The 26,262-nt window shown below is 37.9% G+C and overlaps 1 protein-coding gene across 3 annotated transcripts in view; it reads right to left on the minus strand.

The window, feature by feature from the left end:
* Positions 1 to 1,754: 1,754 nt before the first annotated feature.
* Positions 1,755 to 26,262, minus strand: part of RAD54B (RAD54 homolog B) — an 81,834-nt gene continuing 57,326 nt past the window's right edge. For 2 of the 3 annotated variants that reach the window (XM_027584047.1, XM_027584057.1), the window contains exons 8-15: positions 25,916 to 26,123; positions 23,313 to 23,452; positions 20,805 to 21,095; positions 15,473 to 15,648; positions 8,357 to 8,618; positions 6,777 to 6,843; positions 6,382 to 6,582; positions 1,755 to 2,243 (exon numbers count right to left, since the gene is read on the minus strand). In XM_027584047.1, the coding sequence (XP_027439848.1) occupies positions 2,026 to 2,243; positions 6,382 to 6,582; positions 6,777 to 6,843; positions 8,357 to 8,618; positions 15,473 to 15,648; positions 20,805 to 21,095; positions 23,313 to 23,452; positions 25,916 to 26,123 (1,563 nt within the window). In that variant the 3' untranslated portion in view covers positions 1,755 to 2,025. The remainder of the gene's footprint in view (positions 2,244 to 6,381; positions 6,583 to 6,776; positions 6,844 to 8,356; positions 8,619 to 15,472; positions 15,649 to 20,804; positions 21,096 to 23,312; positions 23,453 to 25,915; positions 26,124 to 26,262) is intronic. The other variant, XM_027584067.1, reaches the window with a different exon arrangement.

A 26,262-nucleotide genomic window follows, 5' to 3' on the forward strand; every position in this document is an offset into this window, starting at 1 on the left:
ACTGCATTTATCAATTTGGAAGTCACTGCGATAGAGGCCTTGAGTGCTGGGGGAGGGGGGTCAACAGCTTTGGGTTGACAATGACTGAGAAGAAGGAAAGGAAGACATCAAGAAGAGAACTCTCTTCTGGAAATGGATAGTAGTGATGATTGCACAACACTGTGAATGTACAAGTGGTAATTCTTTCCGCCATGTCTTATTTTTTAAATGTGGCATAAAGCAAAACTTATACTATTTTTTTTAAGATTTTATTTATTTATTTGACAGAGAGACACAGTGAGAGAGGGAACACAAGGAGGGGGAGTGGGAGAGGGAGAAGCAGGCTTCCTGCCAAGCAGGGAGCAGACGCGGGGCTCGATCCCAGGACCCTGGGATCATGACTTGAGCCGAAGGCACACGCTTAATGACTGAGCCACCCAGGCACCCCAACTTACACTATTTTTTAAACTTTCATATTATCAGCTCATCCAATTAAATGATTATTCAGCCCGCAAGTATTTACAATTGAACGCCACCAACTATTATTATTAAAATGCTTTTCTTCAGTGATACTCCAGGGATACAATCTTAGGTCAGCTTCCCTGGAAAATACTCAGAAGCAGACCTTCTTGCAGGGAATTTGTTGGGAAGTGCTATTTGGAACAACATCTTTGAGAGAATGAGGGAAGCACGACTGAACAGAGAGAACAGCTGCCCCCCAAATAAAGCTGCAGCAAAGGCCTCAGTTGAAGAGCCCTGGAGTTGGGCCTTTCCATCCTGCATCAACAAAGCTCTGGATTCAGCTACTCCGGGGAGGGTGCGAACCTTGGGTGAGGAAGCTCTTTTCAGCTCAGGGCTATACTTAGGTAGGGATTTGGCTAGGAGTGGTGGCAGATAGCCAGGGAAATGAATAATTTGGAAATCCAGACAGCACGCTCTAGCATCCTCTACAATTTTAGATAAACAATAAAGTTACTAGTCCCTATTATTGTATTTTTTTAAGGATTTCACACCTGAGAATAATACCACAGATACTGAAACAAGTTTTGTATGTAAAGCCTCATAGATGAGGCCTATACATAGGGCCAAGAAACACCATTTTTGCTTATTATTAGCTGAGTACTTCCTCACTGACAAATTTGGTCCCAGACTGCGTGTTCATGAGTCCTAGATGTATAACTGCCCAGGTATGGCACTAGAAATCTGAAGAGCTCAGATGTTTTGATATATAATTGAGTCTTTATTCAAGACCTCAAGATAATATTCAGTCTAGAAGAAATTGTCCCAAATGGAAGCAGAAGCTGATTATAGAAGCCCCAACTGGAGACTGAGTAACTTCTTTCTCTTTGTAGGCTTCAGCTTTCTAAAGCTTACTTTGTACATTAAAACTGTCCTTTTATGCCAGAAATTATTACAGACAACCCTTGACATGATGGTAGCCAAAACTTTCCTTATTCAGAGTGCAAACAATGTCTGGTGGACGTAGATTTATAGACTCCTTGTCAGTCCCCATGAGTCTGAGGTCCCAGATTACAAACTGGTGTCCCATGTCCCACTGTCCTTCCTCTCCTGCCCCAATCTGCTGATCATTCTCTTACACTGCCCTGCAGCAACCATTACACTCAGCATCTTCAGCCTCTGCAGTCCCAGTCTGATTCCCTTTCTCCCTTGCGCTCTAGTTGAAACTGATCTCACACATCTAGGTCTAATATTCCTCCGTAGATTAGATTTCCCAAAGACAGGGACTAGGTATTTTACCTTTTTATATTCCTTATGAAAATTCCTTAATGGGTATTTAATAAAAGTGCATTAATTATGGAATACTAATAAATAATTATATGATGATAGAATTACGTCTTTAATGTTTCAACATTGAAGAACACATACAAAAAATGAAACTCAAGTTTTGACTGTATCAAAACTATGATACATTTTGCAACAAAACATTATAATTTAAATAATTCTATTAATTTTCAAAAATTACATTTAATTACTATGTTAACTTTTTTAAAGGGGGGCAAGGGAATGTCATGAAGTAATCTTTCCTTATATAGCGGTACTTTGATTGGTTATATTCTGAAAAAAGAATGAGACATTTTCTCTGATTCTTTCAAGAAAAGGATCTGTAAGATTTAAATGATCTCCAGAAAAATGTTTCCATTGCTTCAGCTGTGACATGGAGAGAGGTTTCAGAGAGTTAGACTTCTGGTGATGTGGACCAAGCTGACAATTTCTAGAGTTAGGGAATTTTTCCAGTGAACCACCTGTAATAAGTAAAACAATGAGAAAATCCTTAGGCCAATCAATACCTTACTATAAACAATACTTTTTTTATTTTATCACATAATGAGTTTATATAATTTATTACATTTTGGTCTCTGACTTCAAGGAACTTGTGGTCTAGTGAGAGATACATTAAACAAATAATCATCCACACAGATATATTATGGGTCCACAATCCCTTATCTAAAACCTTTTGGGATGGATATGTTCCCCAATTCAGAATATAATTGGAACAATCTGGGACAGCACTCCATAATCAAACTTATTAATATTCTGCAGCAAATCATATGAATAGTCATGAAATGGGTTTTTTTTTCATGAATACCGATAAATTCACAACGATTTAGGTAAGGTTTTTGTCACCAAATAAATCTGTTGCAAATTTATGAAGAAAAAAACAACTTTCGGTCTTTCAATCTTTCTAGATTTCAAAATTGAAGACAAGGGACTATGAGTTGTATTACAAATATTGGTAAGGGCACAGAATTAAGATACACAGAACTCAGCACATATAACAAGAAAAGCTGACTTGTTTTATTAAGATCTGAAGGATGAGAAGGCAAGAACCAGATGGGGAAAGGAGGTAAAGCATTTCAAGAGAAGGACCTACAAAGGCTATGAAAGTGAAGGGACTCTGGTACGGTCAAGGAACTGACAGGAGCCCAACGCAACTAGAGCTTAGAGAGCAAAGATGAAATTCAGTAATGCAGGCTGAAGTGTGCATTCAAAGGCTGGCTAATGCAAAACACCGTGAGCAAATCATGAATGGCAGAGGCTAGCAGTTATTCACTAAATCCCTATCTCTTTCCTCCAGGGCACTTAACCACATTTCCCAGCCTCCCTTACAGTTAGATGCAACCACTGAGTCTGGTCTATGGAATGTGGATAGACAAGCTCTGTGTCACTTCTGGGTCTGGCCTAGAAAAATCTCCCACACCACATGGTTTTCTACCTTTTCTCTTCTCTCACCTGCTGGCTGGGAGATGCAGGGATCCCAGCAGGGAACTCTAAGGCCTGAGGGGATGGTAGAACCCAAAGTGGAAGAACTCTGGATGACCAAATCACTTTAGAGAAGGCTGTGCACTATGTGACTGTTATGTGCCCTACTACATGAGAAATATACTTCTACTGTGGTAGGCCACTGTGCTTTTTGAGTTTCCTGTTACAGCACTTAACCCTACCTTAACTAACCACTTTAAAGATTTTAGTCTCTATCCTTAAGAGCAATGGAAGCTCTTGAAAGGGTTTTTTGGAACATTTTACTTATGGGAAATTTCAAATATATAAAAGTTAACAAGATAGAAATGAAGAACCTACAGGTTATTATATGCCCCACCTTCAGGAACTATCAACTAATAGCCAATTTTGTTTTATTTAGACTCTGCTTTCTCTACTTCCATATTATTATGAAATAAATATGCAGTACATATCAACTGTACATATTTCACTTTGCATTTCTATAAGATAGACTTCTTTTGAAATTTTATCACACTTAAAAAAACTGTCTTTCCTTAATATCTAAATCATGTCAATGTGCAAAATCATTGATCTTAAGAGATGATATTACTTTAAGAATCTAGAAGATAGTAGGATAATACCTTCAAAGTACTGACAAAACAAAAAATACCCTATTGACTAGAATTGTACGCCTAGCAAAGCCAGCATTTGAGAGAGAGAAAAAGCAAATACACTTTGAAAAATCAAAGATTGAGAGTGAATGACTAGTAGGCCTTTGTTGGAAAAAAACATGAAAAGACAGAAGTGAATCAAAGTATGTCATTAATTACAATAAACGTAAACAGAATAAATGCTCTGGTTAAAACATAAGACTGGAAAAAAGAAAGCCCATCTTTATGCTATTAACAAGAGAAATAACTAAAACATAAGGACACAGACATACTTAAGGCAAAAGAAGGGGAAAAGATACACCAGACAAATACCATAAAGAAAGCCAGTGTAATATATAAAGTTAAGATAAATGAAAGCAAAAGGTATTAAGGATAAAGAAATAACTACCTATTAATAAAATAAACCATAATAAAAAAATTCACAAAGAAAATACAAAATATACAGAGCAAATATTTAGAGATTAACAAGAAACTGATAAATCCACCGTCATATTTTAAGATTTTTAACATAAAGGGTTAAAGAAGGGTTTTTACCATATACATTTTATGAATAGTTGAACCACATAAATATATTAGCAATTTATAAGTTAAAATAGTAAATTTTTAAATTTATAAAATAAGAGGGGCGCCAGAGTGGCTCAGTCGTTAAGCGTCTGCCTTCGGCTCAGGTCACGATCCCAGGGTCCTGGGATGGTGCCCCGCATGGGGCTCCCTGCTCAGTGGAAGGCCTACTTCTCCTATTTCTCCCTCTCCCACTCCCTCTGCTTGCGTTCCTGCTCTCTCTTTCTTTCTTGCAAATAAATAAATAAAATCTTTTAAAAAATTTATAAAATAAGAAAAAAATGATTTGGTATCAGAAAATTTGACTAATATGGCATAACCTTAAGTAATTGAGAGAATACACATGGTTTTCATGCACAACAGAAACACTTATGGGGTGCCTAGGTGGCTCAGTCAGTTAAACATTTGACTCTTGATTTCAGCTTAGGTCATGATCTCACAGTCGTGAGAGGGCTCCTCTCTCAGCATGGAGTCTCCTTGAGAATCTCTCCCTGTCCCCCTGCCCTTTCTCGCCCCTGCACTCGCTCTCTCTCTCTAAAATAAATAAAATCTTAAAAAAAAAAAACATTTACAAGTGACCACATACCATGTCTCTATAGTTACCATATTTCTGACTACTCTGAAGTAGCTAGAACACAATAACAAAAACTAAAATACATTTAAAACATACTTTTAAGTAATGCATGAGTCAAAGAAGAAATCATAATGGAAAATACAAAACATTTAGAACTGCATATCAAAGTTATGAGATTCAACTTAGAGGAAAATGTACAGCCTTAAATACCCACTGTAGAAAAGAAGACTGAAAATCACCAAGCTAAGCATTCAAGTTGAAAAATAAGAAAAAGTACTTTAGAATAAATACAAGGAAAAGTGAAAAGAAAATAAGAGCAATAATTATTAAAATAGAAAAAGCATATGAGAATCAAATGTTGACTTATATAAAATATAAATTCTTCCACATCAGTCTTGTCCAGTCTACCTTCTTAAACCTTTTAAGATTTTATTTATTTATCTGAGAGAGACAGAGAGAGAGCGCATGAGCAGAGAGGAAGAAGCAGACCCCTTGCTGAGCAGGAAGCCTGACACAGAGCTCAATCCCAGAACCCTGGGACCATGACCTGAGCTGAAGGTAGATGCTTAACCCACTGAGTCACCCAGGCACCCCCTTCTTAAACCTTTTCAACGCAATTTACCAAGTGACTTCCAACTACTGGTCACTACTTGCTCAAATCCTCCTCCTGATCCACTTCCTATCTGAACATTATCCACTCTGGAGGGTTGATGTTCTCAGCCTCACTTGACACCAGGAGTTTGTCAAGTACTGAGAAGTTCCATGCTAACTGCCTCAGAAAAGATGATCCCATTATGGATGAGTTCTACACAGAAAAAACACACAGTAGGATTATTCGGTCAAGTGAAATAGAAATAAAGATTAAAAACAATTTTGTAATTCCAAAGTCAATATACCAGGTTTTGAAAGATTTTTTTTTAAGATTTTATTTATTTATTTGACAGAAAGAGACAACAGCGAGAGAGGTAACACAAGTGGAGGGGTTGGGGGAGGGAGAAGCAGGCTTCCCGCTGAGCAGGAAGCCCAATGTGGGGCTCAATCCCAGGATCCTAGGATCATGACCTGAGCCGAAGGCAGACACTTAATGACTGAGCCACCCAGGCGCCCCCTATTGAAAGATTTTCCTAAACAAGTAAAATTGTTCACAACTAATTCAGAAGAAGCTAAATTGAGAGAACTAATAAGGTTCTACTTAATATTTTCTCAAATACCCACCTGGCAGGTGCCCTATGACCTGAGGAAAAAAAATGAACAAATGCAAATGGTAAATTTGTAGTTACTCTGTATTTAAATGTTTCCAATCGCTAAAGAGAAACAAATTAACTTTACCATCATAACAATTATAATTCAACTAACCTGTACCATCTTTGTCTCTCGTACATTCACAGTCAAGCAGGTCATGAGTAACACAATGTGAACTTTCATGTAACGTGAACAAATTTTTTAGCTCCTCTACTGAAAACTGGATATGTTCAGATGTCTTGGTTAGGTCTACGACTGCCTCAGAAAGATCTTGCTTACTGATCTGTCTTTGATAAATCTTTTCTTCTATTGTACCTAAAGAGAAAACATTGACTCCATTTCCTTCAGATCTTTAAGTCTGTTATTTTTTTAGGGTAAAACACGTTTATTAGCATACTAGTTAACAAAATAATAATACTCCTGATATCAAAGCACAGAATAAGCAAAAAAAATTTTTTTGATTATTCACAGAGACTAAATTTTTTTTCACACTGAAGGGTTATTATTACCTGTGGTTAGGAGCCTGTAAATATGTACAGGATGTTTCTGACCATCTCTCCATACTCTAGACATTGCCTATAGGAAATAAATGAGAATTCAGAGAATACAGTAGGAACCAATAACCCTGTCCACATAAGCAATATGCATTAATGTGCTTAAGATCAGGAATTCCAGATTTTACTTATAGCTTCAGAAAACAAAGCCCAGGCATACCCAAGCATTCCCCACCTCCTATTTTTTTCCTGGGATAAAGAAAGGGATGGATGAACACTCACTGTCATACTGTAAAATAGTTACAGGGGTGTCACACGACAGTGAGAGGGTCTATCTGCAGCAAAGAATAGGACAGCAAGTTTGGACAGCAAGAATGCAAAGAACCAAGCATAGCGTGGGCATGGAGGGTTTCCTCCCAGGCCAAGGAGCTGATGACTTAATCCTAAGGAATCCTTAGGATACCTAATCAGTTCAAGCTATAGGTAAATTCCTGTGGTTTCACAATTTAATCAGTGATAGTGTAGAGAGCTGGTGTTTAAACCCCACACATTCTAATGAAAAGTCTTACTTTCAACCAGCTCCTGGGAGATAAACTCTAAGCCCCTGTAATATTCTGCCTGATAACAGCATCTTAGTTTACCTGAGGCCTTGGACCACAGAAGATAGTTTTTGCTAACAATGTGATTGAGGTGGGGGGCTTGGGACAGTTTGACCTGTGGAGGGGTTGGAGACTGAGCAACTTAGGTCAGTCACACTGGACTCTGACCTCCAACAAAATCTCCAGACACCAAGACTTGGGCGAACTTCTCCGGATGGTAATACTTCAATAGGTGTTGTCACTCATCAATGCTGGCAGAATTAAGTATTGTCCGTACAACTTCAGTGGATGAGGGCAACTGGAAGCTTGTGCCTTGTCTCTCCTGAACTCTCCATGTGCCTTTTACCTTTAGTGATTTTAGTCAGTATCCTTTCACTGCAATAAACCATAACTATGAGGATAGCTGTTTTTCTTAGTTCTGTGAGTCTTTCTAGTAATCACTGAACCTGAGGGTTGTCTTCGGGTCCCCCAACAGAGACACCAAATGAGGAGCAAATCTGTAGGAAGAAATCTGAAAGTACATGACGACGATGGACTGTATTCTGAAGAAAACGAAAAGCTGTTTCTGAAATATTTTCCTACATCAGCTAACTTAACATCTTTACTATACCCTGCATAAACACTGATAATAGCATCTCCAACACTTTATTGTCTTTCCCTGGTAGTCATGAGCATCCCAAAGGCCCAACTGTGCAGTAAAGTACACACTAGAGATACACAGGTTTGGGTCTAAATCCTGGCTCTGCCTCTTATAAAACTATGTGGCCCACAACAAGCTTCCATCTCCTCATCTGTAAAATAGGGCTAATAAGATCCACACTTTTAGGACTCTGGTAAAGATTAAATAGATGTAAAGCACTTAGCAGAGTGCATAAAAGAAAGTAAGGCCTTACTATGCAGCAGTTATTAGACATCACTTCATCCTCATACCCCCAGCAGGCATAGGATCCCCAGTGTGCATTCTATACTGTTTATTTAATGTATAAATAGTCATACCTGGATATCAGTGGCTGGATTCCAATCAATGTCATAGAGAATTAAGTGAGATCCTCCAATAAGGTTAAGTCCCACACCACCAGCTTTTGAACTTAACAAAAAAATAAAATCAGAAGAGTATTTACTATTGAAGCAATCAACAATTTGCTGTCTTTGAGAGATCGGTGTTTGTCCATCAAGTCTTGTATAAGTATATCCATGACGCTTGCATACTTCTTGTAGAATATTCAAGGTTTGTGTGTAGTTGGATACTAACACCACCCTGGCAATCAAAAAGAAAGTCTTTATATACAATTTTAAAGCAATATCAGATTTTTTTAACTGAAAGAAAATACTACAGTGATACTATCAGTGATGTTTATAGAACATGCAGTGGTGACCTTGTACAATTAAAACACAGGTTCTCCTTCAAATTCAATTTTTAAATCACCATCTAAGAGATTTCCAGCTTTAAGACAGTGGAAGGAATAGGGACCTTTCTGCTTTCTTCACCTCTCTGAAACCACCCTAAAAACAGCAGAACTGAGAAAGAGACATAACTCTGCCTTTGATAAAACAAAGAGATAATTATATGTGAAAACAGAGAGTAATGGAATGGTGACCTGCTTAGGGAGTATAGAAAGTGTAAAACCCAAGGGCCCAAAGAAGAAGACTCTAATAAAAAAACAAGTACAAGTTTATTCAAGTCAGAGAATCATAAGACACATCAGAAGGAAGGAGTTTAGGCTGCCCCTATTATAAGAGCACTGATAAACAGAACCCATACTCTACTCCCATGTAACCAGCTGACTGTTCTTTCTCAACTAGGGTGTTTATAATCTGGAGAAAGTAAACCAAAGAAAACTGAGACCAGGGGACTCTCAAATGAACATCCACATACTGGAGGGTAAGAGCCCAGTTCCCTTTTACTACAAACTCCGAAAACACCCATAGCCTGCCATCCCTCTCACATCCCAACCCCAAAAAGATAGTATTGGAAGATTCATCTCTGGGATGATTTAAATGACCCCAGAGAAAAGGTCCAGCCAGCTCCCTGCCTAATTACCCACTGAGGGCCACCAGTCAACTAGACCTGCCCTGATACACGGAGTGTTCAATTAATGTTTTACTGCATCACTCTTAAATATGAATGGACACCAAGGATCACCACCTGTTTGAGGTAAGGCTCCAAGATGAAAAATAGAAACCAAAACAAATAAACAAAAAAGAAGAAACCTGTATAAAGCAGAGCAATGGAGGAAAGAGGAAACAACTTTAAGAAAATAATTAATATCCTCAAGTAAGAAATGGCATTCACAAGAAGAGGAGGCAATAAAAAAGAACAATCAAGAATAAGAAAATATCTCAGAAATTTTAAATGACAACCAAAATAAAAAAAAAATTAAGATTTTATTTGTTTATTTGACAGAGAGAGACACAGCGAGAGAGGGAACACAAGCAGGGGGAGTGGGAGAGTGAGAAGTAGGCTTCCCGCGGAGTAAGGAGCCTGATGCAGGGCTCGATCCCAGGACCCTGGGACCACAACCAAAGCTGAAGGCAGATGCTTAATGAGTGAGCCACCCAGGCACCTCCCCCCCAAAAAAATAAAAATTTAACAGGAGAGCTGGAACATAATAACAAGAGAGTATACCAGGAAATAGATGAAGAAAAGAAAAAGTGATGGGGCACATGGTTGGCTCAGTCAATTACATGTCTGTCTTTGGCTCAGGTCATGATCTCAGAGTCCTGAGACTGAGCACCCTGCTGGACTCCCTGCTCAGCAGAGAGTCTGCTTCTCCCTCCCCTTCTGCTCGTGCTCTCCCTCTCTCTCTCAAATAAATAAATAAAATCTTTAAAAAAAAAAAGTGATGACCATTAGGAGAGAAAAGATAAAAGAATTAGAGAATCAGTCAATGAGGTTCAATATCTGACTGATAAAAATTCCAAAGAAAACAAAAGAAATTATTTTGAGAGAAAGAGAGAATATTTCCCAGACATGAAGTCTTCAGACTGAAAGGACCTACTAAAGTTCCCAGCTCAATAAATGAAAAATGATCCATATTAAGGCACATCCCCCCGCCCCCCAACGCCTTTAAAAACTTTCTGCTAATTAAGCTCAGCAGAGCTCTCCTCTACTTTCTTTCTAGATGGGATGCTGCCTGATTCATGAATAAAGCCAATTAGATCTTCAAACTTACTTGTTTGAATTTTGTTTTTTAACAGTAGGTTGGCGTGGGTGCCTGGGAGGCTCAGTCAGTTGAGCATCCAACTCCTGATCTCAGTTCAGGTCTTGATCTCAGGGTCACGAGTTCAAGTCTCACATTGGGCTCCACATTGAGCAAGGAGCCTACTTTAAAAAAATAAATAATAACAGTAGGTTGGCAATTTAGGCTGGGCTCAGCTAGAAGGTTCCTCTGCTAGTTGTGGCTAGGCTGACTCAGGTATCTGCAGTGAGCTGCCTGGTCAACTGGCGACTGGCTGACCTTCTCACCAGGCTAGCCAAGGCTTATTCACATGGTGACTGAAAGGTTCCAGGAAACCAAGGGAGGACAAGCCCCAATGTACAAAGGAACTTTGCAAGTTCCTTTTTGTGCTACATTTGCCAACACTGCATGGTCCAATGCAAGTCATATGGCTGAGCTCAGAGTCACAGTGGGAAATCACTCAAAATTATCTAGCAAAGGAACATGGATACATGGAGGAAAAGAACTTAGACCATTTTTGCAATCTACCACAACTCCTATACCATTATTTCAATCATTTTTCCTTCCCTTTCTCTTCTATTACTGTTACAGAAGGCAGTTAGTTAGGCTTTAACAGGATGCCTGGAGGCCAGCAAAGGGGTGGGGTGGGGGGATCCATCAAGACCTGTTACCAGGAAAGCCAGTAACCTGGAAGCATTCCACAAAAAAAGCCACAAGAAGCCAGATCAAATTAGACAGGCCCAAGACAAAGAAGGTCCAAGACCCTGACCAGGTAAGGGAGAAAAGGTACAAAACACAATATTCCCAAAGAAATCCCCTCTCCAAATGATAAATGTTCCACCTCTCAGATAACAACTGTCAATAAAAGGTAGAAATCCAAACTTCTCCCTTGAGCTCTCCCACTTTCACATCTCCAGAGTGGACTCTCACTTTAAAAAACTCTTCACCTGAGATAACAGGAGAGGAAGAAAAGGGGAGTATGTCAGAGGGGGAGACGAACCATGAGAGATGATGGACTCTGAAAAACAAACTGAGGGTTCTAGAGGGGAGGGGGGTGGGGGGATGGGTTAGCCTGGTGATGGGTATTGAGGAGGGCACGTTCTGCATGGAGCACTGGGTGTTGTGAACAAACAATGAATCATGGAACACTGCACCAAAAACTTATGATGTAATATATGGTGATTAACATAACAATAAAAAAAACCTCTTCACCTGCACTGTTCAACCACTGTGTCTAGTCTGTCCTTGAATTCTTTTCTTATGACAAGACTGAGAGAGCCTCCAGTCCCAGGGTGGGCAAGATGGAGGTCTCAGGGCCTGGAGGTCTCCCCAGTTCACCTGGCAACAATAGGGATAAATAACACTATCTAAACACAGTTTTTCTGATACATCTTCACTAGGAATGTCAGACAATTCTCTTTTGGAGATCTAGAGCACCCCCCCCCACATTAGTACATACCACTTTGAAACAAGGCTATTATTTTTATGTTCATTAGACTCTCCCCTAAAGCAACTGAAATCTGTAGTCAAGGCAGTCAGGTAGAGTGCAAGGTGCACCCAGCACGAGTTTCCATCCAAGTGATGCATGGGGGCTGGAATGCAGCATAAACTCTGGTTCGCCAAGCCATGAAGCCTACTGCATGAATGCAACAACCAGAAGGGAAAATAAATGGTTTCAAATTTGAAGTTTCCTTTTTAAAAATTCCATAAAAGAGTAACCTGGTAGACAAGTCAAGAGTTCTCAGATATGCCTCCACCTAGTTCTAAGACATCTTAACCTGCACAAAAACACTGTATGTGCTAGAAAAGTTCTTCCTGAAGACTTAACTGTCTGGTGCAAGTTAATGGTAACACAGCAATTTCAGTAAAGGCTTAATACTATCCCTGAAACCAAACACTGTCACTTTTAGCTACATATCTTTAAAGGCTTAGAATGCTTGTGCATAGGCAACCCAGCCCTGGAAAGCCTGGCCTCTACACCCAATTGGCCATACGAAAAAAGGGCCACAACTCAACACCTAAAAAGCAGCCCAATTAGAAAATGGCAAAGGACTTGAATAAACATTTCTCCAGTGAAAATATACAAATGGCCAGCAAGTAGATGAAAAGATGACCAACATCACTCATCATCAGGGAAATGAAAATTTAAACCATAATAAGATACCATCTCACACCCATTAGGAACATGATAATGTTGGTGAGAATGTGGAGAAATTAGAAACCTTGTGCACCGTTGATGGGAATGTAAAGTGGTGTGGCTGCTATGAAAAGCAGTACGGTGGTTCCTCAAGAAATTTTACAAAGAATTGCCAAATAAGCCAACCATTCCACTTCTGGGTATATATCCAAAGAACTGAAAGCAGGGTCTTTTTTTTTTTTTAAGTAGGCTCTACACCCAGTATGGAGCCCAGCGCAGGGCTCGAACTCATGACCCTGAGATCAAGACCTGAGCTGAGATCAAGAGTCGGATGCTTAACCAACTGAGCCACCCATGAGCCCCTGAAAGCAGGGTCTTGAAGAGATATTTGTACACCCATGTTCATAGCAGCATTATTCACAATAGCCAAAAGGTGGAAGCAACCCAAGTGCCCATCAACAGATGAATGGATAAATAAAATGTGGAAAAGATATACAATGGAAAATTATTCAGCCTTAAAAAGGAAAGAAATTCTGATACATGCTACAACATGGATGAAGCTTGAGGACATTAAGCTAAGTGAAATAAGCCAGTCACAAAAAGACAATATACTGTATGATTCCACTTTTATGAGGTACCTGGAACAGTCAAATTCACAGAGACAGAAAGTAGAAGGGTGGTTGTCAGGAGCTGAGGGGGAGGCAGGAATGGGGGGTTGTTATATACTGGGTACAGTTTGTTTTGCAAGATGAAAAGAGTTCTGGAGATTGGATGCACAACAATGTGAATGAACATACCACTACTGAACAATAGGCTTAGAAATAGTTAAGATGGTAAATTTATGTTCTGTGCATTTTACAATTGTAAAAAGGGTGTTGGGGAGGCAGGGGTGTAGATCTCTTCAAATAATGTAAAGCAACAGAACAAACACCCATCCTATGGCACTGATGGAAGTGCCGCTGCTTCTCTCACCGAACAAGGCAGGATACAGTTTTCCTAGGGACCCACAAGCAGTCAAAATGACCCTATCCCAACTCTAAATTATGCTTTTCCTCATCATTCCTTTCTCCCCACCACAAGAGGGAAACCTTTCCCTACAGCATTTCAAGGATAAATTTTCACACATGTTTATATCTTTTCTCATTTCCTCTAAAACTGTTCACTCATAATTCCTTGTCCAATAACCATCACCTACCTCCTTCTCCTCAGAGAAGAGGACCCTGAAGTCATGACCCAAGCCGAAATCAAGAGCCTGCCGCTTAATCAACTGAGCCACCCAGGCGCCCCCACAATCTGCATATACATATTACACATATGAAATATTATCTAATAAAACATTTTAATCAAACTGTATTAAACACTTCATAGAAAGTTTCCTTATTTTAATTCCTTCACTGTTATGAAAAATAATCCTAAAAATATGCACAAGTCAAATGATATTATAAATGCTCCAAAGAGGTTATGCAAGATCCCTTGACAATTAAATGTAATTACTATTTTGCAATCTTTACTATGTATTTTTGCCTTAATTCACAAACACCGTTTGATACAGAGATAATTAAGACACAGTCCCTGTACTATAAGCATGGATATATAAGAGAACTAATGACCATAATATAATGTGAGAAGAGCTCCATGAGAGGCAGTTACAGGATACAAAGGGGGTACAAAAAGGGGCACCTAACTCAATCTGAGGCCAGGGTCTTCCAAAAGAAGAAAGCATCTGGGCTGTCTTAATGAACAGAAAAAGCTGGCCAGATGAATGAGAAGTGAAGGTCGTGGAGGCATAGGCACCTGCAACATGTAAAAGCAAACAGTGAGAAGCAGAGTGAGCGACGGTCCTGCAGGTAGTTTGGTATGACTGGACCACATGGTAAGTGTGAAGGAGTGGTGGGAGATGAGCCCAGAAAATGAGGCATTAGCCAGATCGTGAAAAGTCTTGCCAAATGTGCTAAAGATTTTAGAAATTCCTGGAAGACAATTAGGAGTCTTTGAAGGATTTTTAAGGAGAGTGGTATGTTCACATTTGTATTTTAGAAATTTAGGGCAATGTTGATATGTAATAAGGTTGAAAATAAGAGGGAAGTAGTTTATAAGAGACCATCATAACCCGAATCATTAATTACAAGAGTCAAAACAAAAGCCTTGGTACCAGAAAGGAGGTGGATTTCAAGATTAAGAAATAACTATCAATAGAATTTAGTGACTGACAATGTTGGGTAAGTGAAGGAGAAAAGTGAGTCTAGTATAACTAGATTTTTGCTTGGATTTGTTGCCATTTATCAAGACGAGGAATGATGAAAAAGGGTCAGGTTTGCAATGGCAAATGAAGTTGTTAAGGATATCTGCAGCTTAAAGTCTGACATGACATCAAGAGAGATTTAGATGTCCAATAAACAGTAAGAAATGAGGACGTGGGAATGCGAAGGCAGGGTTGGACCAGAGATACAGACTTGGAATCAATACTGTATGTGTGAGAGTTGAAATGATGAGGAGTAAAGGTAACCAAGGAAGGGTGTTTGGAGCAAGAAGGCTACAGAGAACCCTAAAGAAGGGTCAACATTTGAGGGACTGGAAAAAAAAAAGAGGATTCTGAAAGAGATTAAGGAACAAATTAGGTGTTAAATATCAAAAGACATCTCTGGAGTTTTGTGAATATTATGTATTTACTTTAGATTTAGTTTTTCTTAAATAAAGATCATGACCCCAAAGAAGGAGGGAAGAGAGGAAGGAAGGCCATAGTCTAAGCCAAAATTCCATGAGCACTGACAAGCAAGTTTATTAAATTGACCTTACTTTTCAGTAGGACGAAGTTCATGAATAACTGCTAAGAGCTTCAACAGCACCTGTAGTTTTCCAGACTCTTCCTCAGTAAACATGAGAGGGTTGTAATCAGCAGGGAACACATCTACCAAGCCTTCATATAGACTCCTTTCTTCATTTCCATCCCAAGTTGAGCTGTATTCTTTTTCCTATTCAAAAGGATGACTGTTAACACTGGTTCGTGTCTGTTAATTAGGAGGGGGGGAAATGCTAAAATTATGGGCAGGGGGAGTGAAGATTAATAGCTACCTGAAAAGAAGACCAAGCTATTATGTAAATCTTTATAAGTTACTGATTTGGTCATTTTTGAAAAAGGTCACGTGCATCCTACTGAGTTAATTACAGAGCAGTTCTGCTGTACCCTAGTGCAGGCAATCTTCACCCTGCAAGGGCAGCACTGCTGCCCATGTGTTCCTTGGGAAGAGGAAGGGGGATAGCAGAGAAATAAAAGAGGAAACTAGGGTGCAAATAGTGATACAACATTTGTTCTCTCCAAAACCTGAGATTTCTCATCCGTAAGGCCTCTTTTTCTCTCTTTTCTCCTTCCCTCTATTACTTTTCTTTCCTGATTTGTGGGCTTCTCATAGCACCTCCTAAGTCATACTCAGAATCAAGCCTAAGAGTTTACTCAATCTTAACAATTTCTTCTGCCTTAGGAACAATTCTGCCTAAGTTAACAGAGAAATATATTCTTATACTATTTTTGTTTATATTACCAACAGTTTTTTAGAATAATTTTATTCCAAAGTGATTATCAGCACCTCTGAAGTTTCTCCTCCAAAAGTGCCTAGCTGACATGTGAATACTTAACCAGAAATACACTTATTAATAACTACATCACTTTTTAGATTAAACTTCTGAGACTGGCTGGTCTCCTCCCTCTCTTCCACATTTACTGGACTGATCACTGTTCCTGAAACTTTGTTCAACCTACTCCACCTGCCTGGAAAGCTTCCTCATTTTCCTATCCAATTATCTCAATCCTATAAATACTTAAGGACCCAATGCAAATTCTACCTGATTATTTATAAACCCTTTTTGGGGGGAGGTGGCAGACACTGACTCTTAAACTTTATGGGTACAAAGTACATTTCAGTTTTGACCTTATTTGAGAAGTTAACTATATACTTTATTATACTTCCCTATGTTTTCATGTGTGTTGTATTCCCTCTTTAATAATTCCAGGAACAGGGGTGCCTGGGTGGCTCAGTCGGTTAAGCATCGGACTCTTGATTTTGGCTCAGGTCCTGATCTCAGAGTCCTGGGATCAAGCCCCACCTCAGGCTCCACATTCAGCAGGGAATCTTCTTGGATTATCTCTCTCCCTTTACCAACCCCCCCCAGCCCCGCTCACACACAGGCTCTTTCTCTCTTTCAAATAAATAAATCAATCTTTTAAAAAAAATAATTCCAGGAACACCTTAAGGGCAGTGACCCTTGAAGTATAAGATGCTGGGCACAAAGTACTAATTTTAATTTGGCTTATTCCTAAAATACAGCAATAGTTGGGTAAAGTCACTTGATTAAAAATACCTGGAACCCTAAGATATTAATATTACTGGGATATACAAGGGGAAAGAGACGGATGCTGGCTGCTTCAGATTAGGTCTGCTAAAATGCCAACACCTTGGAGAGGTCACGAAAGGACCACAGACAGACCCAGGATCTAGTCCACAAATTTTCATGTTCAGAAACTGAATATGGTTAAGCTCTAGAAAAATGAGCCATACTAAGTATCAAATTAAGAGACTAAGTCAGAATATAAATTTATTCTCAAAGGAGACCCACCTATTTAAACCAATTGGTCTATGCATTCTGTCATATGAAACCAAAAGGCAAGCCAAATCATTACCAGAAAGTTGTCTTACGAATATTAAATCAAAATACAAGGGAGATGGTGATCTTATGGCCTAAGTTCTTAGCCAGGAACATGTAACCAGAATCCCCTGGGGAATCACTTTTTCCAAATCCTCATACTTGGGTCCTACTCTCTTTTTTTTCTCTTTTTTTTTTTTTAAGATTTTATTTATTTGAGAGAGAGAGAATGAGAGATAGAGAGCACGAGAGGGAAGAGGGTCAGAGGGAGACAGTCGCTTAACCATCTGAGCCACCCAGGCACCCCTACTCTCAGATTCTCAATCAGTGCATATGGGTTGAGGCCTGGACAAATGTAGTTTTTTTGTTTGTTTTTTAAAGATTTTACTTATTTATTTGACAGAGACAGACACAGCAAGAGAGGGAACACAAGCAGGGGGAGTGGGAAAGGGAGAAGCAGGCCTCCCGCCAAGCAGAGCCCGATGCTAGGCTCGATCCTAGGACCCCCGGATCACGACCTGAGCCGAAGGCAAACGCTCAACAACTGAGCCACCCAGGCGCCCCAAGGACAAATGTAGTTTTAAAAGCTTTCCAGATTATAATGCATAAGACCCCTAATTAAGAATCAACTAATAGGGGCACCTGGGTGGCTCAGTCATTAAGCATCTGCCTTCGGCTCAGGTCATGGTCCCAGGGTCCCGGGATCGAGCCCCACATCAGGCTCCCTGCTCGGCGGGAAGCCTGCTTCTCCCTCTCCCACTCCCCCTGCTTGTGTTCCCTCTCTCGTTGTGTCTCTCTCTGTCAAATACATAAAATCTTAAAAAAAAAAAAAGAATCAACTAATAGATAATATCTTTATGCTAGGACAGTCTGATGTATCACCTCCATCACAGGGATTTACCAGTTAGCCCTCTCAGATCAGCTAGTCACGGCACTCATTCTTCTGACTCTCTGTAGTCAAAATGCTTTCATTATCAATTAATCCTTTTTTTGGTTATATTACACTCACATTTCCTGAAAAGAAACCCATCACCCTGACTGAACTTGGGGGAAAAAAACTAGTTTCAACAGGAATATATTTACAAAAACATGGCTTAAACTTAATGCTTTATACACGTGGAATGCTCGTTTCAGGCATTTTCTAGCGATCTTCATTTGCTATGATGTTAGAGGAAAGGCTTTACCAAACAAGTCTCAGATTGTAAATTATGTACCCTCTTTGAAGCTTGTAGTATCCTATGCCTATTACTGGTTAACTGGTGCATTCTGGGCTGCCTTTTAAGGAAGAATTGGGGCTTCTATTTTTGCTGGGCATCATGCCCAAAGGGTTTAATTTTTATCACTGTATATAAAATCTGCTTCTTAAAAAGGTGATTAATAAATTGTTATCATCCTACCTACTTAAAAGTTACAGACTTCTCCTATGATAAACTATGTAAATATAACTCATTTAGGATAAACTTGAAGAATTCTGGTAGAACACTCCATTTTTAAGTATATAACTATTGACCTCAAGCATAATGCAGCACCCACAGGTTTTCTTTCATTTTGTTTGCAAATTATGCTTTTACTTTTTAAAGAAAAAATAAAAGAATAAAAGTTGTTTATTTAATAAAATGTTAAGCATGCGCTGGGGATAAGAGAGTATTAAGAGTTACTGTGTAACTTCTATGGCCAGGCATTCTGCTAGGTTCTTTCCATACCATTTCATCAAGTTGCCACAATAACATCCGGAAGTTATTATTGTCTCTGCTTTAGAAATAAGAAAAATAAAGGCTCACAGATGTAACTTGACCATGATTAAATTTGTCGTTAAAGAACTGGTAAATAGTAGAATGGGGACTAATACCCAGTTCTAACTCCAAAACAGAAAACTCTCACTGAACTCCAAACTGCCTTATGTCTGTTAACTATCCAAATGGTTCGTTCAACTATACAACCATTAAAAATCACACTTGGAGAAGATACCTAATTTGAGAAAACGTTCATGATTTATTTAGTGAAAAAAGTAGATTTTAAAATAGTAAGCATAGGGGCACCCGGGGTAGCTCAGTCGGTTAAGCGGCTGCCTTTGGCTCAGGTCATGATCCCAGGGTCCTGGGATCGAGCCCCACAATGGGCTCCTTGCTCAGCGGGGAGCCTGCTTCTCCCCTGCCTGCCATTCCCCCCTGCTTGTGCTTGCTCTGTCAATCTCTCTCTCTCTCTTTCTCTCTGTGTCAAATAAATAAATAAATCTTTAAAATAGTAAGCACAGCATTATTAAAATTAAGTTTCTCGGGGCGCCTGGGTGGCTCAGTTGGTTAAGCGACTGCCTTTGGCTCCGGTCATGATCCTGGAGTCCCAGGATCGAGTCCCACATCGGACTCCCTGCTCAGCAGGGAGTCTGCTTCTCCCTCTGACCCTACCCCCTCTCATGTGTGCTCTCTCTTTCTCATGCTCTCTCTCTCAAATAAATAAAATCTTTTAAAAAATAATAATAATAATAAAATAAATAAATAAAATTAAGTTTCTGTAGACCAAGATTATATATGCGTATCTTTGAGCCCCTGTTCCCTCAACAAAAAGTGGGGATAGTAAAAACAATACTTATTCCATAGAGTTTTATAAAGAATAAACAATACTAGAAAAGCCTTTAGTGTTTAGTACATAAGTCCTTATTAAGTATTGGCTAAGATTATTAATACCAAAATATGGGTTTTTTTTCTGGCTAGAGAGCTTTATTTCTTTATAATAAATTCTTAAAGTGTTGCCAGGCCATAAGACATAAAATTTTAAGGCTTTGATATAATTGCAAACCTTCTTTCAGTTGTACCAATTTATATTCTAACCAGCAGATGACTTTAATTTTCTTCTGATTTTCTGAATTTTATAAATTTCATACGAATTGAATGTATCATGTATTACTTTTATAATGGGAAAAATTAAATTTTCAATGATAAATTTTATATTTGTCTGCACCAAACAAAACTGACTGGCTATATAAAATAGGGAGAGAAAACAGCAAAGTATTAGACGAGAGGGGCACCGGGGTGGCTCAGTCGTTAAACGTCTGCCTTCGGCTCAGGTCATGATCCCAGGGTCCTGGTATCGAGCCCCGCATCGGGCTCCTTGCTCAGCAGGAAGCCTGCTTCTCTCTCTCCCACTCCCCCTGCTTGTGTTCCCTCTCTCGCTGTCTCTCTCTCACTGTCAAATAAATAAATAAAATCTTAAAAAAAAAAGTATTAGACGAGATACCAAAGGGCATGGGGCAAATTCTAGAAGGCAGTGCCTCACATCCATTTCACCCCTACTTTAGTCCTATGAATATGGACAGTCTCTCAACAAAGGGAAGACTGGATAAGTTGTACAGATGAAATATATCGGAGAGGCCATAAAGCTTTTGGAAAACCCACAAATGCAACTCCTGGGATTGGCCCAATCTGCCCTCTTAGATTCACATGACACAGAACCCTTAGCTCATATCCTTGACACAGTCTCACATACTACTTACCTTTATAGAGTTGAACAACAGACAGGGGTGGTTGCACAGTTTTTTCAGAGCTCCTATACATATTAGATGAGGACTACTTCCCAACAACCCTTGAAGGCAGAACCTGACAGCCTGAGAATTCAACAGCTTTCGATAAAGCTCAACCTGTAGCGGTCCTGGTCGGCAAAAGACTACATTCTCTATTTTAGGTGGAAGATATTTATTTATGACTTCTTGGGTTCTTCTAAGGATAAAGAGTCCAGTGAGGCAAGTAAGTTCAGCTGCTCTTTTCTCTCCTAACTCCTTTTCTTCCTATGGAAAAATCGCAAACTTAAAGGTGTTATAAACAAAGAATACTTGTAACTAAAAAGGAATATTAAACACCTCATAATAATAAACCATTTACTAATTATGTCCCTTCAGATTTTTTTTTTTTACAGAATAAATGCAATATGAGTTTGGGATAGAAAAACCAACCACCATCTCTTTAAAGTTTCAGCATAATCATTTAATTAAATGAACCAGTCTCCTAATCCTTGTTTGGCTACTGGCACATTGAGAGCCATCAGAAATCAACAATCTACAAACTAAATTATTCTAAAAGTAAGCTTTTATGTGAAGACTATCATGGTACATAAGTCATGGTACATAAGTCTTAAAATCATCAACAAAGAACTAATTCAGCAAATTCCTGGAAGCAAATATTTTGACAAGTTATTGATCCTAAAATTAAACCCACAAGAAATTACTGACACAAGGCACAGCTAATTCTTTCAAAATCATTACACATTGTTCATTAGAAATGCTAGTTTCCAATTTGTCTGTTTCCTTTGGTTTGTTTCTAAATTTTTACCACAATACCTTAAATCAAAATACCATATGAGTGAAATATATGTTTAAATTCTCTTTTGAGTATACATAACTTCACAGTGAAGATTAAAATAAAATCCCTTATGTATATATTCATTTCTATATAAATCATAAAAAATTCCCACATGATGTAATGAGTAGCATAAATAAAAATTTAAATTTAATTCTTTGTGAAGTACCTAGTGAAGTACCTACTTATGTTTTTTTTAATGTGATATTTCCTAAAATAAAGAATGCAGGAAGAGTTGAAGACTGATGAATCACTAAACTCTACCTCTGAAACTAATGATACATTATATGTTAATTAATTGAATTTAAATTAAAAAAATTAAAAATAAATAAAAATAAATATTGGAAAAATAAATAAAAATTTTAAAAAATTAAAATCATAAAAAATTCCCCTATTTTAAAACTATTTTCAACTTTTATTACAAAAACATAGGTTCACTGAAAACAAATAGGTTCATTGAGGAAAAGCAAGAAAATATAGTTATTTAAAATTAAGAAAATTAAAACCTACTTTAATCAACCAGAAACAACCACTGCTATCATGACTTTATATCTATCTTCCAAGTCTTTTTTCTTTATGTCAATCTGTAAATGTATTTGACATTTTATTTTTATTTTTATTTTCCTGTTTGTAACAAAAACAGACCTCTACAGTTGAAGCTTCATGGGAACAAGGCACCTGTCAGTTTGGCTCTTCACTGTATTCCCTAAGATCTAACACTCTGAATTTGGCCCACTACAGGTGTTTAACATATATATGTGTTAGGTAAATAAATGAATGTGATTTTACTTTTAAATAATGTATGATGGATATTTTCCATGCTATTAAATATATTCATGTAATTATTTTGTATAGTTCCTGGTTCATGGGAAATGCTCAATAAATATTTGCTATCATTTTATTAATTCTGAGACTTTTTTTTTTTACACTTTAACTTCTCTGATATAGATTGTTTTTTATAAGCAATGCCTTCTTATAATTGATAGCACGTTTTCCTTAGTGGTTCATAAAATAGTGATGCATATAATTGATATTATTTTAGATTCCATGAAATACATTGTGTATACAACATGCAGACTCTGCTTTAACCATTTTCCTATCTTTAGAAATGTCTGTTTCCAATTTGTTTCCTTATACTTTTCTATCCTTACAGCTAAATCTTTAAGCACATCTATGATTATTTCTCTATAATAAATTCCTAAAAGTGGTATTGCCACACCACAAAATATATACAATTTTAAGGCTTTTGATACATGCTGCCCAACTAGTCTCCAGTTGTACCAACTTACATTCTAACTAGTAGAGGACAGTACTCTCATCTATACTTGCTATTCCTATGTATATTGAGCCAACTAAAACACCAATAGAAGAGTATAAAAGTTATTTTATGGTTATTTTGGTTTACTTTTTTCAATACCAGTAAAATGAATATTTTTATGTTTACTGTCATTTATAATTCTTTGTGAAGTACCTACTTATGATTTTTTTAATGTGATATTTCTAAAATAAAGAATGCAGGAAGAGTTGAAGGATTGTGGGAAAATAAAGAATTCACTAATTTAATTTTTCCTGAATTAAATAATGCCCAAGTTGTGGATGACTTTCCTGGGCATACTGCTTTTTTTAACTTTTATACAAGTAAATTATACCTCAGAAGCAGAAGGCTGTCTTGATATAATGATGGGTTCTTCATATATTTTTCTGTAAGATGACAAAGAGCCTAATATTCCTGGATTTACAAAATCAATTAATGCAAAAAATTCTTGAAGATCATTCTGAACTGGAGTACCTAAACAAAGAAAAAAGTGATAAAAAGGTCAAGTTTGTGTTTTACAGTCACAGGGGTTTGCAGAACATTGTACTCTCTTCCCTAAGAAAACTAAAATAAAGGCTTTAGAACTGAGAAAGAGCAGCCAAACCCAGCTGAACAAAAAATATTAAGAATCAAATAAATTTTTAACTCTGGTTTTAACTGTGTACTAAATTCAGCATAGTGGCTGCATACAGGCTCTGGAGTCTGACTAGCCTGGGATCAAATTCCACCTGTATCATTTACTCTGAGTGACCCTGAGCAAGTTACGTTACATACCTCAGTTGATTTCTATAAAATGCAGCTCCTAGAGTTTGAGGATCAAATTGGTTAATCCATATATAAGAACAGTGCCTAAAGCACAATAAATGTTCCATAACTGTTAGTGATTCTTAATATTATTATAACTGTGATTCTGGACAAGTTTCGTAAGCTCTTTAAGTTAAATTCAGAATTTTTTCACTTATAAAAGTGGGAAGATAACAGTTTCCCAGTGGTATTACAGTGAAAAGCAGAGACTCTGTAGGCACACTATAGCACAGTGCCTAACATTTAGTAAACACTCAGTGAATGGCACCTATTACCTTTCAAAGTTTTCAGATCAGACTGAGATCTTCACTAATCCTAAAGGTTGACACAAATGGATTAATATACCCTGCATATATTACATACTCAATAACTTTTGCTAACTAATTTTCAAAGAAACATTAGCATGTTTCAATGATTACATCAAAAGAACATGTAAATCAGCACAGTCCAACAGTATACTTTCAGATGACATTCAAATAACAGAATAGAAAAAGTTGTCCAAATATATAAATAAGAGATAATATAAGAGCTATATATAAGAGGTAAATAAAAATGCACTTTCTCATTAACATAGACAACATAAATTTTACAATGCCAGGGAATTTAATGATTGCTTCCCACAAAATTAAATGGGTCAACTCCTGGACCAATGCTTATTAATTTTTTTAACACATCTAGTCAGTTCTAAATTTTTGGACCAATAGTAGAAAGAATTAGAGAAAATATATTTATGTTGGTATGTATTTTGTTAATAAGCCTTTAAATGAATTTCCCTGACGATGACTAATAAAGATACGCAGAATGAAAAGGGCAAGAAAGAAAGGGGAAACAAAGGTATAAGGATCCTTATGGCTGGCTTCCAGACATTTACCCAACCCCAGCTAACTAATCCAAGCCACTCATGATAGTCCGATCCCATTTGCCAATAATAGATGCAGGGAAGGATTTGTGTCTTAGACTGGGTTCTCCAGGAGCAGAGCCTAAGACAGGGATTTGGCTATACAACATTTATGGAGGGAAAGCTCTCAGGAGAAAGAGAATAATGGAATCAGAGAATAGCAGGGGAAGAAACTAAGCAAGGATGGCCTCCTTGAGCCTGAGATAAATTATAGCAAGGCTCAGAACATAAATTGTACCATAAAGTTGGTACTGAAATTACCCTAAGGCAAGGGCTCTGGCATTTTCCACTTACCTCTATATGAGTCAACCATTGACCAAGTTACAGGGGAGAGTGGAAGCTCTCATTCAAACAACGATAATTCTCCAGAAATTGGAAGGGCCACACAAGACCAAAGTGAGTTGTGGGAGGAAAGCTACATTGAGCTACTCAGGCCTGATTCTAGTCTAGGCTAAAAAGAAGCGAGTAGAAAAAGATTCTTGTATTTACATATAGGCCATCCCACCTTTCCAGTCTGGGCCAGCAAGTTCGGCCAGCAATAAATTATGTGCATTCAGCATATACATATAAAAACAAGGGATATGAGTGCCTGGGTTGCTCAGTCGTTAAGCGTCTGCCTTCGGCTCAGGTCACAATCCCAGGGTCCTGGGATGGAGCCCAGCATTGGGCTCCCTGCTCCGCGGGAAGCTTCTCCCTCTCTCACTTCCCCTGCTTGTGTTCCCTCTCTCAATGTGTCTCTCTCTGTCAAATGAATAAATAAAATCTTAAAAAAAAAAAAAAGGAATACTTATATTAAGCATTTACCATGTGTCAGGTAGTCTTCCAAAAACTTTATGTGAATTAACTCCTTTGACCTTCACAATAATTCTATGAAGTAAATGGTATTATAATCCTTATTTCATAGATAAGGAAACTGAGGCAAAGAGAAGTTAAATAACTTGCCCAAAGCTATACATATCACCCTCAGGAACCAAGCAGAGGCAGTCCACACCCATCTCCTAGATTCTTTACCATGATACCACTGTATTTATTTTTCAAATACTTCAAAATCTAAGTTGCAGAAAATTACATAGGGATTTGAAAATTCAGAATCCTACCAAAACTCAATTACCATAGGTTTTTTTAGTATGCATTCCATCCAGCACCACCAATTCTTTGGATGCCAAGCATATTACAAATCTTGTATGGTAAGTAGGCAAAAATTCTATCATATCATCCCCAAAGTAAATACTGACCAGTTAGAATTACTCTTTTCTCACAAGAGAGGCTAATTAGGGCTGTAGTTGTCTTAATGGCACTGTTCTTCAAACGATGCCCCTCATCACAGATTAGAAGATCAAATTTTACATTCTTAATTTGATCCAAAGAACGAAGTAACATTTCATAACTGATGATAAGAACAGAATAAAATGGAGATTTGGTGAATTCTTCTACTTTATGGTCCTAAAAAAAAAAAAAAGATAGTATCTAACAAATCATGGACTAAAACTACAAAATCAAATTCAAGCAGCATATTCTTGACAGACATTAATTAGAATGTTAACTAAAAGCCAAATTGTAAGCCAAGATGCTATTTTTATGC

Source organism: Zalophus californianus, chromosome 4 (assembly GCF_009762305.2).
Source record: "Zalophus californianus isolate mZalCal1 chromosome 4, mZalCal1.pri.v2, whole genome shotgun sequence".
NCBI classification, from domain to species: Eukaryota; Metazoa; Chordata; class Mammalia; order Carnivora; family Otariidae; genus Zalophus; species Zalophus californianus.